We start from the raw sequence: 20,711 nt of genomic DNA on the forward strand, positions 1-20,711 counted from the left end.
AAAAGATGACATGTCATATAATATTCAGATTATAAAAAATTTGATTCAGTGAGTCAAGAACATTTGTGTGAATGAATCCTGATTTCTTTTTTATTTAATAGTATTACATATTTCCAATTATATGTATGGATAGTTTTCAACATTCATTTTTTTTAAAGATTTTGAGTTCCAAATTTTTCTCCCTCTCTGCTCCCCAAGACATCAAGCAATGTGATATATGTCCTACATGCACAATCATGTAAAGTATGTTTCCACAATGTGTGTGTGTTTGTTCTTTGTTGCCGAAGAAGACCATGCCATCAGAGAAATGATGACATGACTTGCACTTGACTTTGTTTTGAATGAGGGAGGGCTATGCAGGTCACCAGCCTCACTTCTCCTCCAGAGCCATCTGAATCCAGTGACCAGATATTCATCAAGATGACTGGAGATGATCCAGGATGAGGCAATTGGGGTTAAGTGATTTGCCCAACGTCACACAGCTAGTGAGTGTCAAGTGTCTGAGGTGAGATTCGAACTCAGGTCCTCCTGACTCCTGCATTGGTGCTCTATCCACTGCACCACCTATTGTTTCCAATAGAAACTTCTTGTAAAAGAAGGAATAGAACAAAAGAAAAAAAACAAAAAGTGAAAGTAATAAAGCATTAATTTTCAAGACAAAAAAGGAAATAATTTGGAAAAATTCCAGAGGAAGAACAAAAGAGTTGTCCAAAAGGCAACTTAGATTTTTGTATTTCTTTTTGTATCTTTTAAATTTAGTATTTTACTTTCCCTAGTTATATGTAAGAACAATTTTAACATTCATTTTTAAAACATTGAGTTCCAAATTCTCTCCCTTCCTTTCTCCTGACCTCTCTCATTCAGAAGGCAAGCAATTTTATATGGGTTATACATGTGTAGTCATGAAGAACATCTCCATAATAGTCATATTGTGAAAGAAAACATAGACAAAAAACCCTCACAAAAATAAATAAAGTTTAAAAAGTATGCTTCAATCTGTAGTCAAACATTATCAATTGTTTCTCTGGGGATGGATAGCATTTTTTACCATAAGTCCTTCAGAATTGTCTTGGCTTATTATATTGATGAGAATAACTAAGTCATTCACAGTTGATCATCTAACAATATTGCTGTTACCTTATACACAATACATTTTACTTTGCATCAGCTCATGCAAGTCTCTCCAGATTTTTCTGAAAGCACCCCACTCATTTTCTATAGCACAATAGTATTCTGCCATAATCACATATCATGATTTATTCAGCCATCATCCCCTAAATTATGGACATCCTCTCAGTTTCTAATTCTTTGCCCCCCAGAAAAGAAATGTTATAAATACTTTTGCACAAATAGGTCTTTTCCTTTTTATTTTTTTATCTCTTTTTGGGTACAGACCTAGTAGTGGTATAGCTAGGTCAAAGGGTATGCAAGGTTTTATAGATCTTTGGGCACAGTTCAAAATTGTTCTACAGAATGGTTGAATCAGTTCGGAACTCTACCAACAGTGCATTAATGCCCCATTTTTTTCCACATCCCTTCCACTATTTGTAATTTTTCTTTTCTGTCCTGAAGAAAATAATTCCTTAAAATTTAGAATTGGACAAATGGAAGCTAATGACTTTATGAGAAATGAAGAAACAATAAAATGAAACCAAAAGAATGAAAAAAAATAGAAGACAATGTCAAATATCCCATTGGAAATACCTGATCTAATAGGTATGAGGTACATCCTCAGACTTGTATTAATTTGCATTTTTCCAATCAATAGTGAGTTAGAACATTTTATTTCATATGAATGTAGACAACTTTGATTACATCATCTGAAAACCATTCATAGTTTTTGATCATTTATCAACTGGAGAATAGCACTTTTTTTTTTATTGATTCAGTTCTCTATGTTTGAGAAATGAGATCTTTATCATAGAAAGTTGCTTCTACAACATTTCTTTCACAATTAACTACATTTCCCTCCATCATATTCCCCTTCATTTATTCTAGTCTCTCCTTTCACCCTATCCCTCCTCAAAAGTGTTTTTGCTTCAGACTACCCTCTCCTCCAATCTACCCTCTCTTCTTTTAACCCCTATTGTCTTATCCTTTTCCTCTCCTTCTGTCTTGTAGGGTAAGATAGATTTTTATACCCAATTGAGCACGTATGCTATTCCCACATACAATCAATTCTGATGAGAATAAGGTTCATTCATTTCCCTCCATCTTCCCCCTATTTTCTTGTTTCTTTTATGGGAGATAATTTACCCCATTCTATATCTTTCTTTCTCTTTCTCCCAGTACATTCCTCTCTCACCCTTTAATTTTATGTTTTTAGATATCATCCCTTCATATTCAGCTCACACGTGTGTCCTCTGTCTATATATATTCCTCCTATCTGCCCTAATAATGAGAAAATTCTTATAAGTTACAAGTATCATCTTATCATGTAGGAATGTAAACAATTTAACCTTAGTAAGTCCCTTATGATTTCCCTCTCCTGTTTACCTTTTTATACTGCTCTTGAATCTTGTATATGAAAGTCAAATTTTCTATTCAGCTCTGATCTTTTCATCAAGAATGCTTGAAAGTCCTCTGTCTCATTGAATGTCCATTTGTTTTCCCTGAAGGATTATAGTGAGTTTTGCTGGGTAGGTGATGATTCTTGGTTGTAATCCTAGCTCCTTTGTCCTCCAGGATATCATTTTCCAATCCTGCTGATCCTTTAATGTAGAAGCTGCTAATTCTTGTTTTATCCTAACTGTGCTCCCACAGTACTTGAATTGTTTCTTTCTGTCTGCTTACAATACTTTCTCCTTCATCTGAGAGCTCTGGAATTTGGTTATAACATTCCTAGGAGTTTTCATTCTGGGAGCTCTTTCAGGAGGCAATTGGTGGATTCTTTCAATTTCTATTTTACTTTCTGGTTCTAGAATATCAGGGAAGTTTTCTTTGATAATTTCTTGAAAGACGATGTCTAGGAGGAGAAGCCAAGGTGGCAGAGTAGAAAGATGCACAGACGCTTAGCTCTTACCCCACAGCCCATAAAATACCTGTAAAGAAGAACTCTCAACAAATTCTAGAGCAGCAGAAGCCACAGAACAATGGAGTGGAGGAAATTTCTCTTCCAGAGAGACCTGAAAAATCTATGGGAAAGGTCTGTCATGCACCGGATCTGGAGCAGAGCCCAGCCCTGCCTTGGCCATGCCACACCAAGAGGAGCAGATCCAAGCAGGCTTCAGGGATGGAATCTCCAGCAGCAGCACAAGTCCCTCAACCCACAGGCACCAAAGGTCAGCGAGTTTGGCTGGCCGAGAGGGGAGCGGGGTGTCCCCATAACTCAGGTCCCCTCAGGAGGCAGCAGCAGAGGCAGCAGCGGACAAGGCCTCCCAAAGCAGGCAGTGGCCCACATCCATTATTAAAGGTCTCCTCATAAACCCCCTGAGGGAACTAAGCCCCGTGTGGTGGCCCTGCCCCCAACCTGAGTAGCTGAACTTAATCTCACACTGAATAGCAGCCCCACCCCTGCCAAAAGCCCCTAAGTCTTGGGAGCAGCATTTGAATCTCAGCCCCTAAGCGCTGGCTGGGTGGAACTGGAGGTGAGGTGGTAATGGAGAGGAAACTCAGAAGCCAAGTAACTGGCTAGGAAAATGCCCAGAAAAGGGGAAAAAAATAAGACCATAGAAGGTTGCTTTCTTGGAGAACAGGTGTCTCCCCCCCATCCTTTCAGATGAGGAAGAACAAGGCATACTGTCAGAGGAATTCAAGGCCTCTGCCTCCAAAGGGAACTTAAAATGGGCTCAGGCAATAGAAGACCTTAAAAAACAAGTTAACAGCTTACTAAAGGAAAACCAAAAAAATGCTGAGGAAAATAACAGCTTTAAAAAGAGGCTAACTCAATTGGAAAAAGAGGTCCCAAAAGCCAATGAGGAGAAGGAGGTTTTAAAAAGCAGAATTAGCCAAATGGAGAAGAAGATTCAAAAGCTCACTTGAACATAATAATTCGTTGAAAGAGACAATTGAGTCCAGGGAAATGAATGACCATGAGTTAAACCAAGAAGTTAGTAAACAAAACCAAAAATTTGAAAAAATAGAAGATGAGGTGAAACAACTCATTGTAAAAACAACTGGCCTGGAAAATAGATCCAGGAGAAATAATTTAAAAATTATTGGACTCTCTGAAAGCCATGATCAAAAAAAGAGCCTAGACATTATCTTCCAAGAAATTATCAAGGAAAACTGCCTGATGTTATAGAATCAGAGGGCAAAATGGATATTGAAAGAATTCATCATTCACCTCCTGAAAGAAACTTGAACAGAGAAACTCCTAGGAATATTGTGGCCAAATTTCAGAGTTCCCAGATCAAGGAGAAAATACTGCAAGCAGCTAGAAAGAAACAATTTGAGCACTGTGAAAATACAATCAGGATAATACAGGATCTGGCAGCTTCAACATTAAGGGATCAAAGGGCTTGGAGTGGGATATTTCAGAAGTCAAAGGAACTGGGATTGAAGCCAAGAATCACCTAGCCAGCAAATCTGAATATAATATTTCAAGGGAAAAAAAAATGGTCATTCAGTGATATAGTCGAATTTGAAGATTTCATGTTGAGGAAAAGACCAGATCTGTACTTAAAAATCTGACTTCCCAAGACAAGAATCAAGAGAAGCATGAAAAGGTAAACAGAAAAGAAAAATCATAGAAGACTCTCTAAAGCTGAACTGTTTGCATTACTACATGGAAAGAAAATATTTTTAACTCTTGAATCTTTTCTCAGTATTTGGGTAGTTGGAGAGATTGTACCTACACATATACACACACACACACACACACACACACACACACACACACACATACACATACACCTAGATAGATAGAGAGCACAGGGTGTGTTATATCAGAAGAGATGATATCCACATACACACAAAAAAAATAAAATAAAATAAAAATAAGGGGTGAAGGAGGAAAATTCCAGGAAAAGAAAGGGAGTAATGGAATGGGGCAGGCTATAACTCATAAAAGAGATAAGAAAAATCTTATTCAGTGGAGGAGATAAGGGAGAAGGGGAGAGGGGGGAAAATAGAGCTACTCTCCCCATGTGTGGCTGAAAGAGAGAATAACATGCTCACTAAATTTGATATGAAAATTTATATCACACCAGAGAAAAGTAGGAGAGGAGGCGACAAGTGGAGTGAGGGGAATGTTAGAAGGGAGAGCAAATGGGAGAAGGGAGTCACTAGAAATAAACACTTTCAAGAAGGGACAAGGTTAATTATAGGGGAGACAATAAGGGGGGATAGTGTAGGTCTGAGGGCAACATAATTTGTATTACACAACATGACTACTATGGGAGTCTTTCGCAAAACAACACATATTTAGTCTATATTGAATTGCTTCCCTTCTCAGTGGGGCTAGGGAGGGGAGGAGGGAGAGAAGTTGGAATTCAAAGTATTAGCAACGAAATTGCATATAATTGGGAAATAAGAACTACAGGGATAAGGATATGGAAATTTATCTTGCCCTGAAAGAAAAGAAAGAAGATGGGGATAGGAGAGGGGTTGGGTGTGATGGAGGGGAGGGTACATTGACGGAAGGAGTAATCAGAATACAAGGTATTAAGAAGCAGGGGAGGGGAGTGATGGGGAGAAAAATTGTACATGTTACAAAGTGAGACAAAAGCAATTAGTATTAAAACAATTGACTGCATTAATTACTGAGACTATATCAATGACATTTTTAGTTTGGAGAAAAGAATTTCAGTCTAAATTTCCTAGAGGAAGGTAACCTCAGGTAAAATTTGGCATTGATGGAAATAGTCAAGGTTGTAATGGTAAATTTGATTTTATGATTGCCATTTAATCAGGAGCTAGAACATGTATAGAAAGATGTAAGCCACTTAAGACTTGCCTCAAAAGATGTTCCTTAGCCAAAGTGAAACTATAATCATATTTTAAACCTGGTCATTGGAACTTGCCATTTTTAGATGCTATGGGACTATTAAGTGACTGTTCTTCTGAGTCTAAATCCAGGTATGGGAATCAAGAAAGGTGATCTGAGCCTCCAATACATGATGCCAGTAAGCTGATGAGATTCTGGTATGAACTGTATAGGTGATCTCAAGGGAAGGGTGGGAGAGCAGCTGTTCAGCATGGGCTGAGGTGGGATTCTCCTGACTCAATTTCCCCACTGACACCTGGAAGACTTTAAGCCTGACTGAATGCAAGTGGAAAATCTAATCCTGCCTGGAGATGACATGAAGTTGGGGGGATATTGTATCCTTGCAACATCCTTACTATTGGTGGCAATTTCTTATAGTCAAAAGGTTTGTGAGCTTAATACCAGATCTATTCAATTATAGATTATGGGTAGGGGAACATCCAAGGTCAAGTCTAAAATTAAGCTATTAGGCATAGGACTTTAGACCAACAACATTAAGTTAGGGTCCTTTAATTCTTAGTAATACTGTGGAGAAAATTAGGTCAAGAGCTTGTGAAGTTAGCAACATAAATATTATCTGTGTCTCAGTTGGTTAATGTTTTAAAAAAATTCTTTTGTGGTCTATATTTCAAATGGTTTAAAAAGATGTATCACCTGACCAAAAGTTTGAATTGCTTTATCTGTTATAAACTGTGTTAAAAATAAATTTAAAAAAAAAGAAAAAGAAAGATGATGTCTAGGCTCTTTTTCTGATCATGGCTTTCTGGTAGTTCAATAATTTTTAAATGATCTCTCCTGGATCTGTTATCCAGGTTGGTTTTTTTTTTTCCCAATGGGATATTTGACATTGTCTTCTATTTTTTTCATTCTTTTGGTTTCATTTTGTTGTTTCTTGATTTTTCATAAAGTCATTAGCTTTCATTTGTCCAATTCTGAATTTTAAGGAATTATTTTCTTCAGTGTGCTTTTGTACCTCCTTTTCCATTTGGCCAATTCTACTTTTTAAGGCATTGTTCTCATCTTTTACCATTTTGTCTATCCTGTTCTTGAGGTGTTCTTTTTTTGAATATTTTTTGTATATCCTCAACCAAGTTGTTGATTCATTTTTCGTGATTTTCTTGCATCATTCTCATTTCTCTTCCCAATTTTTCCTCTACCTCTCATACTTGTTTTCAAAATCTTCTTTTGAGTCCTTCCATGGCCTGAGATCAATTCATAATTTTCTTGGAGATGTTGGACTTTATTATCTTCTGGGTGTTTTAATCTTCCTTGTTACCATAGTAACTTTCTGTGGTCAGATTTTTTTTCTGTTCTTTGCTCATTTTACCAGCTTATTACTTGATTTTTAACTCTTTGTTACAGTAGGCCTTTACTTCCAGGTTGGGGGACATTCTGTCCCAAGCCTCTGGGATTTTGTGCACCTGGGTTCAGAAATATTTCTAAGGACCTGTAAGTTTTCAGTTCTTCCTAGGTGGTATGATCTAAGGAGAGGTGTTTACTACTTTCCTGGCCTGTTCTCTGATCTGTGACTGAACATAAGCACTCTTGTCTGCCCTAAAACTGGGAGGAGGGTCCCCACTGTACTGTGGATATAAGCTCTGGTGTGACAAGGTCAATTTTCTTAAATTCCCAACCCTGCTGGGAAAGCACTGCTATGGAGGTGAAAGATTCAAACAGAAGCTATTACAGAGTTCACCAGTGTGGTAATAGCTTTCAAACTTGTCTGTCAGGATTTATATTTTTGGTGAACAGTTGAAGAATAAAGCTATCCTGTCTTGTGATACATTGGGAGTACAACATTCTATTACACAGATACTTCAGATTTTGCATATTTTTAAATTAGTTTTTGTGGGGGTTTGGAACTATTATTTTGTTGGTGAAGTGAACCAATGATAAGTGTGGAGTCCGCTGTTATAGATTCCAGCAGTTCAACTCCTCTGTAACTCAAAGTTAGGAAACTGCCTAGGTACTGGGTAAAAGGGAATGGTGTTAAGTGGTCCATCGACATTCTGCTAGTATGTGTCAATAGCAGGACAAAAATCAAGTCTTCCTGATTCCAGTGATACTTTTCTATTCAGTATACCATACTTCCTCTTTATCATCTATAATTTATTATATGTAAATATTATGGAATGGCACTGGACCGGTGATTACTATAGTGTAAGGAACCACCAGTGAAGAACCTCTCTTTACTAGTACAGATTGGCATCTACTTTTTAGTCTTCTAGTCTTAGTTGCCTGGGGCATAGAGAGGTTCAATGGACAGGTCAGAGTAAGTGTCAGTAAGTGTCAGAGGCAAGACCTGAACCCAGGTCTTCCAGTGTAATCAGAGTTAATAAATTTACTTTAAAGTCACTGTACATTTTACAGAACTATATCTTCTTTGTTCAGATAGTAACAATAATTAAAATACCTGTTTGGTTCAGTACATGGAATCCAATTCACTTGAGGGTCTGGGATGTCTTCTAGGTAGGGGTAAATGGTTTCCCTTGAGAAAACCCAGCCATAGATTCCGTCTTCAGGAGTCACGATAATCTGTGCACCCTGCTCAAAACAATGGAATCATAGAATGCTAGATCCATAAAAATATGATGTATCCCCTTATATATATCACCTTATAAAGCCAGAGGCCTAGAGAGTTAATGATTTCTCCAAGGTTACACATATTGTTAATCAGAACACTTGAACCTAGTTCTCAAGAATCATAGGTTCAAATATCCATGAAGGATGACAGAATTATTGATATAAAACTATAAGGAAACTTGGAGATCATCTGATCCAACCTTCTCAAAAACCAGAATAGGTCCAAAGATATTAAAAGACTTTCCCAGTAGTAGAGTCAGGATTTGAACCCAAATCCCCCAATCCAACGTTCTTTCTGTCCCTATTATATCTGATAAAAATCAAAGCAGTTTCTCAATATAAACAAAAGCACGGTCTTTCAACTTTCTTTATGTCTTAACATCTTGCCCAGCAAGGAACCATACCTTTTCAGCAGCCAGTTTGATTGCTTTCTCCAAAACATCTAAGTTCTTGTTCATCAGCAACAGGGCATCTTCCTGGGAAACAGGTGTTTCTGTCCTATTTGGTAGTATAACATTATGTTCATATACAGCAGCAATGAATGTATCCAAGGCACCAACACTGAGGACACAGACTGCCAAAGCTATCACACAAATGGGAAAGCAGGAAGTAACCATGGCTGAGGTCGAGTGTCTCTGAAATAGAGATCATGAATACCAGAGTATTTATATATGGGAAAATAGCTACCTGGTGAGTCACTGTCAGCTAGTGGGTATGTCAGTAAATACATTATGCAATCCAACATTAAGAAAGAAGGTTGTGCAAGACAACTATTATGTCCAAAAGAAGTGAGAAGAATCAGGTAGTACACATACATAATATTCTTTTTTATATTTTTGCAAGCCCAAATCAGAACTATTGAAGGGTAAGTAATGAAGCCAATTCATATTTATTAATAGAGTAGTAATGTACTTATGCAATGAGAACCGGCCACTGAATGGGGCTTAAGAATTGCTCAGAGAACTGCTGAAGTGATGCCTCATGTTGATGATACTAGGGAGCTTACATCCAGGAAAACTGTGATGATGTGTCATTGAAATGCTTGGAAAGATGGCGAAGCTTATGTAGACAATAAGTACCTAGTTCTGGTCTACCAATCATATAGTAATTGTAATTGATTGACCATGGTTGTTTAGCTACAGCTACAGGCATATCCAAAAGTCACTTTTGGTTTATTCTCTGTTTCTTTGCTGGATTTCTCTCTCTTTGTTTGATGTCTGTTGACTCTTTCTTGCTGATGGTATTCTGAAGGTGAGAGATGAGATACAATTCTATTGGGGGAGAAGAAGAGCCCTATCTAAGGCTAACATGTGACTAGTGACACACGGGTCATGGTTCTTTTTGTCAATGTTTTTTTCATTTTTAGATAAAGAAGATAATTAGAACCTTGTTAGCTTTAAAAGGTCAGGAAAGCAAATCACCGGAGGTCAAGGAAGTCCAGGAGTCAAGTTTATTATGGATTTTCTAACTAGTCCAGCCAGCATCAATGCCAGAAGAAGAGAGAAACAGTCTTCCACACCCCTCCCAATGGTATCTGAGAACGGACTTATCTAATGCAATGCCACCTTTGGACATGAACTTACTGGGACTGATGTTATCTAGAGAATACATTACATCTGAACCAACTTTTCCTAGTAACTGAGGTGGTATAAAGGAAAGTATGTCTCCAAAGTGCTGGGAAGAAGTATCAGTGCTTCTATTCTTGCTATATACTAGAAGCAAGCTCCTTCTTCAATGAGTTCCATACCTGGCCCACAACCTTTCTTCCTCTCCAACTCCTGGCCTTATACTAAAGGATTTCAGCATACATATCATTGCTCCTTCAGACACGTTAACCAGGCAGTGTGCATCAATCAATTCACTTCCCATGGCATATCCTGCATAACACCTCAACTGCACAAAAATGATCACAGTCTTGACCTTTCCATCACCAAGTGTTCTATTTAGGAACTCTGAAATTGCCTCATCTGACCACAACGTATTGGCTTTCTACCTCTCCCCGTACCTTCCCATATGAAACTCTACTATTCATTCATATTAGCATGTCCAGTCTCCTACCCCTCAGTTCTCTCAGGCCATCATCCCTACAATTGCCACTCTCTCCTCTTTTTACCATCTTGATCTTTTGGTGAACCAGTTGAACTCTGCACTTTTCTCTTCTCTTGAGTCTCTGGCCCTCATATTGCTGATTGTGTCTTGCCTAGCTTCAGCCTTGGATCACTCCACCATCCATAGTCTTTGCTCCTAAATGCATGTTTTTGAATGAAGGTGGAGAAAATTACACAGTTGTTCTGGCTGGGTCCACTAAAAATTTATGTTACAAAACCTCAACTGGGTCCTCAAGGCTGCTAAACAATCTTATTACACATTCCTTATCAACTCACCACGCCACTCTCCACAGCAGCTCTTCTAAACATTTTCACCTCTTTTAAAACTTCCCATAATTTCCTCTCCCCTCATCTTAACTGAGAACCTTGAAGAAAGCAATGAAACTATTCACCAAAAGTTCCTACTTCTCCCTTCTTTCTCATATCACTCAGATGTCTTCTGCCAGTCTCTCCTCCTTCACCCCTGCCTCATATGAAGTGGTAGCCCTACTCCTTGCAAGGTCAAACCCCTCTACCTGAACAAATGATCCCATTCCATAACATCTCCCCCAACATATTGTACCCTTTGTTATCCCTACTCTATCACTTCAATCTTTTCCTGTCTATTGGTTCCTTGCCTATAGCCTATAAACATGCTCATGTCTTTCTCAACCTCAAAAAATTCTCACTTGATCCTTCCATTACCACTAACTATAATCCTATATCTCTTCTGCTTTTATGGCTAAACTCCTTGAAAAGGCCATCTACATTGGATGTCATTTCTTTCCTTTCAATCTCTTCTGAACCCCTAATATCTAGCTTCTAATATCATTCCACTAAAACTTCTCTCTCTAAAGTTACTAGTGATTTCTTGGTTGCCAAAGCCCATGGCCTCTTCTCAAACCTCAGTCTCCTTGAGCTCTCTGCAACCATTGACACTATTGAACATCCTTTCTTCCTCTTCTCTCTGGGATTCTGGAACATCACTCTCCTGGTTCTCCTCCTATCTGAGTGCTCCTTCTCAGTCTCCTTTGTTGGATCCTCATCTATTTACTCCATACTCCTGTCAGAGTTTCTGAATTTTGTACTATTGACCTCATTCTGCTGGATATGAACCTTGCCTGAAGAATACTAACTTGTAAATGAAAAGTCTTATGCTATAAAAAGTGATGTTTTAATAATCATTAAGCTGCTAGAATGGTAAATTATTATTTAGTTCATTCACACAGAAGTAGACCCCTGAGGCAGAGATGGAAAACAAATTGAGTTTGACTAGCTTCTCCTTATTAAAACTTTACATGTCCAATCTCTTCAATGCATACAGCATTGTATGAAGCACTGAAGGAGAAATAATGACCAAAATATCTGTTCTTATGGAGATTATAATTTGGTAAGAATTCCTATGTTTTCTTTTCGTTTGTTTGTATATAAATACTATCTTTACATTGCTGATTTATGTTCTCCTAGGTTGAAATGTCTAGGGATACAACGGTATTATGTGTAGGCTAGTTTCTGACTGGTACCCTGTTAGTTTAGGCTTGGTATCAGAATAAAAGAAGGCACCTGTAGTTCGGCAAACAATAAGGCTAAAGCATGGTAGCCCATGCCATTAACCCTAGCTGCTCGAGAGGCTGAGACAGGCAGATCTCTTAAACTTGAGAGTTCTGAGCTAAAATGAGTTATGCCCATTTAGCCTCTGAACAAAGTTCTGCATTACAATAGTAAAGGAGGCAGGAGGGAATCAAATTGCTTAAGCAAAAGAGAACTAACCCAGGTCAAAAACAGAGCTGCTCAAGACTCTGACAACCCCATAGCAAGATAGGGCTTTGAGAAGCTTTTGCACTTTCAGTCTCAGTAAGATTGGGAGATCCATTCTTTAATAAATAAATGTGTGTATGTATGCGCATGCATATAATTAACAAAAGGAGAGTTGATTAACTGTCACATTGAAAAGATATTCAACAAGGATACTTCAAGCACTTAGCTTGAAAAGATGCAATTCTGCCCCCTTTCTATATGGCAACACTCCTGGATGTGGAAATTCCAATAGTCCTGGGATATTCACCAAGTCTGAAGGTATCAGCTCCACATGGGTGAGCCTTTTTATGCTCTTAGGTGACCAGAAAGCCATGTCAATATGGCCAGAAGTTGGATCAAAAGTGGCATAGCTTGAGATTTATCCCCCTGGGTCAATTGTGTCCTGAGGACTACTTTGTCAACTTTCAAGGAAAAACCAACCTGACCTATATGAGAAAGCAAAGGAAAGAAATTCTTGTAGATAGTGATCCTATCATATAATACTCTTGGTCAAGGTCTAAAGGATAGTCTGAGGGACTATTCACCATTGAAATGCCATTAGGATTTTGACTGAACAAGTCTAATCTTGTCAATTTGAGGAATTCGGTATGCACAGGAATTAAGATGAAAAAGAGGGATCTTGAGTGACTAAAAAAAAATGGAAAAGAACAAAAAGCAAAAATTCCAGGTTTTTCCTGCTTTGGAAGAATCAAGTACCAGACCTCAATGATTTGGTCCACCTGGTATGTGTAATTCTCAATGCATTTCATGTTGTGTAATAAGGATTTTTAAATAATTTTTAAAGAACAAAAGTTGATTTTTTTCTCCCTCCTAATACCTTCAGTATTGGGGGGCAGGGGGGAGATAAAAATACAATCCTTATTAAAAATATGCCTAGGGGGGCGGAGCCAAGATGGCGGAGTAGAAAGATGCACATACACAGAGCTCCGAACTCACAACCCACAGAACGGCTAGAGGGGACCAACCCATGGTGAATTCTGCACCCAGAGGCCACGGAATATTGGATTGAGGGAGATTTCTGTTCCAGAGAGACCTGCAAACCTCTCGCGGGGGGTCCTTTGCGCTGCGGACTGGGCGCCGGGACTGGGAGCTGAGTGCAGCCCTGCAGCAGCCGCCACACCGTGAGGAAAAGATCCGAACGGGCTACGGGGACGAGATATCCTGCGGCCACGAGGGTCCCTCCACCCACAGAGGGACCTGCAAACCTGTCGCAAAAGGTCCGTCGCGCTGCAGACGCGGAGCCCAGCCCGGACCTGCAGCGGCCGCGGCTCCAAGAGGTACAGATCCGAGCAGGCTTTAGGGACAGGATTTCCAGCGGTGGCACAAGCCCCTCCACCCACAGGTGAGGGTCGGTGAGAGAATCTCTTTGGCGGGTCAAGAGGGGAGTGGGGTGCCCCCATGGCTCGGGCCCCCCCGGAAGATAGAAGCTGAGAGGTGGCTGCAGACAGGGGCTCCCAAAGCGGGCGGGAGCCTGGATCCATTGTGGAAGGTCTGTGCATAAACCCCCTGAGGGAACTGGGCCTGAGAGGCAGCCCTGCCCCGACCTGACCATCTGAACTTAATTCTCACACGGAATAGCAGCCCTGCCCCCGCCAAAAGCCCTAAGGTGGGAAGCAGCATTTGAATCTCAGTCCCCAAACGCTGGCTTGGAGGACCAGGAGGCGAGGTGGGTGTGAGGAGAATATTCAGAGGTCAAGCCACTGGCTGGGGAGAATGCCCAGAAAAGGGAAAAGAAATAAAACTATTGAAGGGTACTTTCTCAGAGAAAAGACACCTCCTCCCTCCCTTTCTGACGAGGAAGAACAATGCTTACCATCAGGCAAAGACACAGAAATCAAGGATTCTGTGTCCCAGCCCACCCAATGGGCTCAGGCCATGGAAGAACTCAAAAAGAATTTTGAAAGTCAAGTTGGAGAGGTGGAGGAAAAACTGGGAAAAGAAATGAGAGGGATGAAAGAGAAACATGAAAGACAGATCAGCTCCCTGCTAAAGGAGAACCAAAAAAATGTTGAAGAAATTAACACCTTGAAAACTAGCCTAACTCAATTGGCAAAAGAGGTTCAAAAGGCCAATGAGGAGAAGAATGCTTTCAAAAGCAGAATTAGCCAAATAGAAGAGGAGATTCAAAAGCTCACTGAAGAAAATAGATCTTTCAAAACTGGAATGGTACAGATGGACGCTAAGGACTTTATGAGAAAGACAGATATCACAGAACATAGCGTGAAGATTCGAAAAATGGAAGATAATGTGAAATATCTTATTGGAAAAGCAACTGACCTGGAAAATAGAATCAGGAGAGACAATGTAAAAATTCTGGGACTACCTGAAAACCATGATCAAGAGAAGAGCCTAGACATCATCTTCCATGAAATTATCAAGGAAAACTGCCCTGAAATTCTAGAACCAGAGGGCAAAATAAATATTCAAGGAATCCGCAGAACACCGCCTGAAAGAAATCCAAAAAGAGAAACTCCTAGGAACATTGTGGCCAAATTCCAGAACTCCCAGGTGAAAGAGAAAATATTGCAAGCAGCTAGAAAGAAACAATTCAAGTACTGTGGAAATACAATCAGAATAACACAAGATCTAGCAGCCTCTACATTAAGGGATCGAAGGGAATGGAATAGGATATTCCAGAAGTCAAAGGAACTAGGACTAAAACCAAGAATCACCTACCCAGCAAAACTGAGCATAATACTTCAGGAGAAAAAATGGTCTTTCAATGAAATAGAGGATTTTCAAATTTTCTTGATGAAAAGACCAGAGCTGAAAAGAAAATTTGACTTTCTAACACAATAATGAAGAGAACCATGAAAAGGTGAACAGCAAAGAGAAGTCATAAGGGACTTACTAAAGTTGAACTGTTTACATTCCTACATGGAAAGACAATATTTGTAACTCTTGAAACATTTCAGTATCTGAGTACTGGGTGGGAGTACACACACACACACATGCACACACGCACACATACATAGAGACAGAGTGCACAGAGTGAATTGAAGAGGATGGGATCATATCTTAAAAAAAAAAATGAAATCAAGCAGTGAGAGAGAAATATTGGGAGGAGAAAGGGAGAAGTTGAATTGGGCAAATTATCTCTCATAAAAGAGGCAAGCAAAAGACTTATTAGTGGAGGGATAAAGAGGGGAGGTGAGAGAAAAACATGAGGTCTACTCTCATCACATTCCACTAAAGGAAAGAATAAAATGCACACTCATTTTGATAGGAAAACCTATCTCATAATACAGGAGAGGGGGGGACAGGGGCACAAGCAGGGTGGGGGGGAGGATGGAGGGGAGGGCATGGGTAGGAGAATGCAATCCGAGGTCGACACTCATGGGGAGGGAAAGGATCATAAGAGAATAGAAGTAATGGGGGTCAGGATAGGATGGAGGGAAATATAATTAGTCCTATACTACACAACTAGTATGGAAATCTTTTGCAAAACTACACAGATTTGGCCTATATTGAATTGCTTGCCTTCCAAAGGGAAGGGGTAGGGAGGGAGGGAGCTAAAGAAGTTGGAACTCAAAGTGTTAGGATCAAATGTAATGTTCTTACCACTGGGAAATAAGAAATACAGGTTAAGGGGTCAAGAAAGCTATCTGGCCCTATAGGACAAAAGAGAAGACGGAGACAAGGGCAGAGAGGGAGGATAAAAGAGAGAGCAGATTGGTCACAGGGGCAATTAGAATGCTTGGGTTTGGGGGGGGAGGGGATAAAAGGGGAGAAAATTTGTAACCCAAAATGTTGTGAAAATAAATGTTAAAAGTAAAATAAAAAAAAAAATATGCCTAGTCAAGCCAAACAAATTCCTGCATTGGCCATATCTAAAAAATATGCATCATTATCACCCAGAGTCATATATCACCCTTCTGTCAGGAGGTCAGTACCATGCTTTCTTATGTAAGGAAGCAGCAGTTAGCAAGAGCAGCACCAGAGACATTGAAGCCACAGAACAGGTGATGACACCTTTGAAAGAACTCTATCAATCTAAAAAACTAATCAAAAGTGAAATAATAAGAGAGGCTGAGCTACCCTTCCCAAGTAACATTTCATCTTTAATCAGGAGCTTCCCAGAAATATCTTTTTTTTACTCAGTAAAGTGCAAAGGGGAGAAGGGAGGAGAACAGGAAATTGTAATGATGGGGAATTTAAGGTATTAAGGGAAAATGTCTATTTTGCCATATATTGTGCATGTATTGGGAAGGATGGAGGTGGGGACAGGGGTGAGGGTGGGAGGGGAGCACTACTTGCTCTGTTGCATAACAATAAAGTTTATACTTGTTCTAGTTACTTAAGTACTGTTTTTCTGTAAATCCCCACCAGAGTCTTTGCTGTGATGGAATCCAAGCAATGAAGCCAAATATAGCAAGCATCCATCAAGGCTTTTTATAAATTACACAGAAGGGAACAGAATTTAGTTTAGAAGGAAACACAGGTTAATAGGATGTCTTTGAAACTATTTATTAAAAAAAAAAGTTGTATGTAATAAATACTCCTGGTTTCAGATAAAATCCTCTTTCTGTTCTTTGTATATGGAGCTTTTTTGGCATTTGTATATGAAATTTTTTTGCATTTGTCAAGTTCAGAATTACTAAAAAAATTACTAAAATTACTAAATGTTTTAAAGGTCACAGAATATTAGAACTGGGACAGACCTTAGAGATTATCAAGTCTAGTTCCTTCATTTTATAAATTTCCTCACAGCCTAAATGTGTCTCTCTTTTACTCATTGTCCTTCTGGGACCAAAGATAACAAGTCTAGTTCCTCTTTCCCATGTCAACCCTTTGAATACTTGAAAACAGCTATATTCTCCTCTCAAAAGTCCCCTATTCTTCAGGCTAAGCATTCTCATTTCTTTCAACTGATCCTCATATGGCATGGTTTTCAATTTCTTCATATCATGGTCACCTTTGCTGCACCTTCCTGAAATGGGATGCCCAGAAATGAGCCTAGAACTCCAGAAGCACTCTGACTGGGACAGAGAAACTATCACCTCTATTTTTCCTGGTGTATTGATAATGCATTTTTGCTTATTCTTAATATAATTTTGCTTCTTAATAGGAAGATCATCCCCATCCATTAAGGGGCCTACCCATTAAGGAAAGTTTGATTAGGGAAGATTGGTAGGAAGGCTCACACCTTTTGTTAATGAGATACTGGTTCTCAAGGGTTGTGATGCCCTCTGGCTCTAAAAAATGTATAAATACTCTGAGGTGAGGTTTTACTTTGGGGTTTACTTTTGGGAAGTGTTTGACCAGATGAGATTTTGGGCAGCCACTAAGGAGCTCTCTGGTCTTTGAAAACCCAGATGTTGGCATGTATGTAATGGTCAGACAGTTGGATCTGTCTGTTGATCTATGATGTATATATTGCTTATGTCAGACAGTTGGAAGCCCTGTCTGTTTATTTTGATTTCTTTGTATTTTCACTGAAGTTTTCCCTCTGAACTAAGTGAATGATATATGTGCTTGATTAAAATGATTGCTGACCCCTCAAAAGTTGCCTTTCCTTTTAGAAAGGCAAATCTAAGAACCTGTGATAGCAGGCCCTCCTGTGTATGTTGGGGTACTTACTTTTATGCCTAGTGACTCTCCCTATCTTAATGCAGATTAGGAAGCGCTCAAAAACACTAATACAATAAATTCCAAACAATCCAAGAAATCATTAGATGAGCAAAAGAGTCATCATCCTCACCTTATGGTAAAGAGGCACCAGTTTTCTTACTGCATCAAAGACTACATCACTGTTGTACTGGTAATAACCATGAGGGGGGCACCTGAAATGAGTGATTATATGGTTTCTTGTTTCCAATATTTGCCACCACATAGATAGAGTTCTCCTTGGCCAGGCAGCTGAGTCTTTCTTATACTGATGTTTCACTAAATCTGGTTAAAATTTGAATTAATTTGGTAATTAGCACTACTATTAAACTATAAAATGTTTCTTATCATTTCATTGTTGCTATCACCACCATTATTATTCCTCCACTAACTCCTATCCTGATGCCTAAGCCTACATTTTCAGAAGCTATAACAAGCGGAGCCTAAACTCTAACAATTCCTGCCAAGTGGTTTGTGTATTTATTGGCACAGATACTTTACTGACCTAATGTGAGTTGCAACTCCTCTATACTTGAATAAATGGTCATAGTCATAGTCAAAAATTCATCATTCTGTGGCCAACTGGTGATGAGTCTCTTTAAGTTTAGCAAAGCTGTTCCTCAGTTGATATACAGTCTGTTGCTATGATCGTAAGTAAGGCTTTTCCAACTTGAAAGGAACCACTAGAATTTTTACTCCCCTGGCAGTCTTCAAGCACTCAATCCCTTACACCCAGATAGGGCTTTGAAACAGGATATTGACAGAGTGGTCTCATTTTCAACACATTGAAGGTTCTTTGATCTAATTGATAGGGTATTTCCTTCAGTAGTACAGCTCTCAGCCCATCTATGAGGCAGTTGATGGTGCAGTGGATAGAGCACCAGGCCTGGAGTCAGAAAGACCTGAGTTGAGTTCAAATCCAATCTCAAACACTTACTACCTATGTGACCATCAGCAAGTCACTGAACCCTATTTACCTCAGTTTCCTCATCTGTAAAATGAGTTGGAGAAAGATATAATAATCCATTTTAGCATCTTTGTCAAGAAAATCCCAAATGGCATCATAAAGAGTCATATAAATGGAAACAACAGATCTCCTAGACTGTTATGAGGACCAAATCAGATAATATTTGTTAAGTACTTAGCACAGTGTTTGGCAGAAAGTGTGTGTTATGTAAATATTAGCTATCATCATCTCCAGGAACTACTATCTATGTCCTTCTATAACTTCCATAGTGGGGCCACCCACATGCTGAAGACCTTCCCTCTAGATTTCTTTACATTTCATGGCCACTAATGGAGTACATAGGCTCTCCATAATGACCTGACCACCTCCTTTTCTGGCCATAAATTCCTCTTCTGAAACCTTTCAGATCACTTTTGCTGTGTCACTGGTAATATCTTGTAACCCACTCGTTCACTATATGCTTCACTATTGACTTCTAGGTCACTTACCATTTTGAAGGCTGATTTCTAACCAACCATTACTCAACTGAAACTGCACTCTCCAAAGTCACCAATATTCTCTTAACTGCTAAATTCAATGGCTTCATCCTATTGGACATTTCGGCAGGTTTGGTTTTGTTTTTTTACTCAAGGTGGCATTCATATTAGTATAGTGTTCAGAACAAGGGAGGTGACTGTCACCCTACACTGGTCTGACCATATCTGGATTATTATATTTAGTTCTGAGTGCCACCCTTGAGGAAGGAAATTCACCTTTACTTGGACCTTTTAACCCTCAAGCTATCATCCTAAATGTATTCTCCCTTCCACAGTCAACACTTAGAAAAATTTATCTGATTTTTGCCTCTACTTCCTTATCAGATATTACCAAATAAGATAATAATTGTAAAATGCGTAGCCCAGTGTGTAGCACATAGTAGGTGCTTAACAACCATTCTCTCCAACTCTCTCCTTTCACCCTTTCTGTCTCTGTTTCTTCATATAAGCAGTTCATCATTTCAAGAGTGCACTTGCTTCTTACCTCATTGTCTCAGAATCCTTATATTAAGATTCAACTCACTCGCTACAGGAAGCCTTTCCAGGTTCCCCCACTGTCTCTGTCCTCAAAATTACCTCGTATTTACTTGAGTACAAACATCTTGTACCATAAACTAAGGAGCTTGTATTTTATCCTAGATATCGTAGAAAGTCGCTGAAAATTCAAAGTAGGGGAAAGCAATGGTTAGATCTATGCCACAGCAATAGACTCCCCCAGCACATAGAAGATGCTTAATAAATGTTTATTGATTGGCTGAGAATAAGCTTGAGAACTAGGGCTCTTCTACTCTTCTATCCTTCTTCCCCTTCCCCTACCCCCTGCCTAGTATAGTGCGTTGCACATAGTAGGTACTTAATAAATGCTTATTGAGTTGATCTTAACTTAGAGATATTCAGCCTGGAAAAGAAAACTGCACTGTGGGGTGTCCTGAGCTGGGCCTAAGTCAGGCCCCTTCACTGGTGATTTAGGTTTGATATTGGAGCAAAATAACATATTCGTAAGTCATTTAACTATTAACGAAAATAGATTTACTTGGTCATAGGAGGACAAGGCTATTTGAAAAGGAGAGGCCTTGAGGCCACTGTGATTCAACTCAATGAAGTCCCCCTTTTTTGTTGCCTTCACAGTTTATTAGTCAAGTAGTGCTCAAGAGTTTTTAGTGGTTGCTCTGAATTTATATGATGAC

General features: G+C 39.3%; 1 protein-coding gene across 3 annotated transcripts in view; it reads right to left on the minus strand.

Moving 5' to 3' along the window:
* Positions 1 to 20,711, minus strand: part of LOC140526819 (vascular non-inflammatory molecule 3-like) — a 37,357-nt gene that overhangs the window by 12,491 nt on the left and 4,155 nt on the right. For 2 of the 3 annotated variants that reach the window (XM_072643362.1, XM_072643361.1), the window contains exons 2-3: positions 8,914 to 9,144; positions 8,340 to 8,470 (exon numbers count right to left, since the gene is read on the minus strand). In XM_072643362.1, the coding sequence (XP_072499463.1) occupies positions 8,340 to 8,470; positions 8,914 to 9,144 (362 nt within the window). The remainder of the gene's footprint in view (positions 1 to 8,339; positions 8,471 to 8,913; positions 9,145 to 20,711) is intronic. The other variant, XM_072643363.1, reaches the window with a different exon arrangement.

Source organism: Notamacropus eugenii, chromosome 2 (genome assembly GCF_028372415.1).
Source record: "Notamacropus eugenii isolate mMacEug1 chromosome 2, mMacEug1.pri_v2, whole genome shotgun sequence".
Lineage (NCBI taxonomy): Eukaryota > Metazoa > Chordata > Mammalia > Diprotodontia > Macropodidae > Notamacropus > Notamacropus eugenii.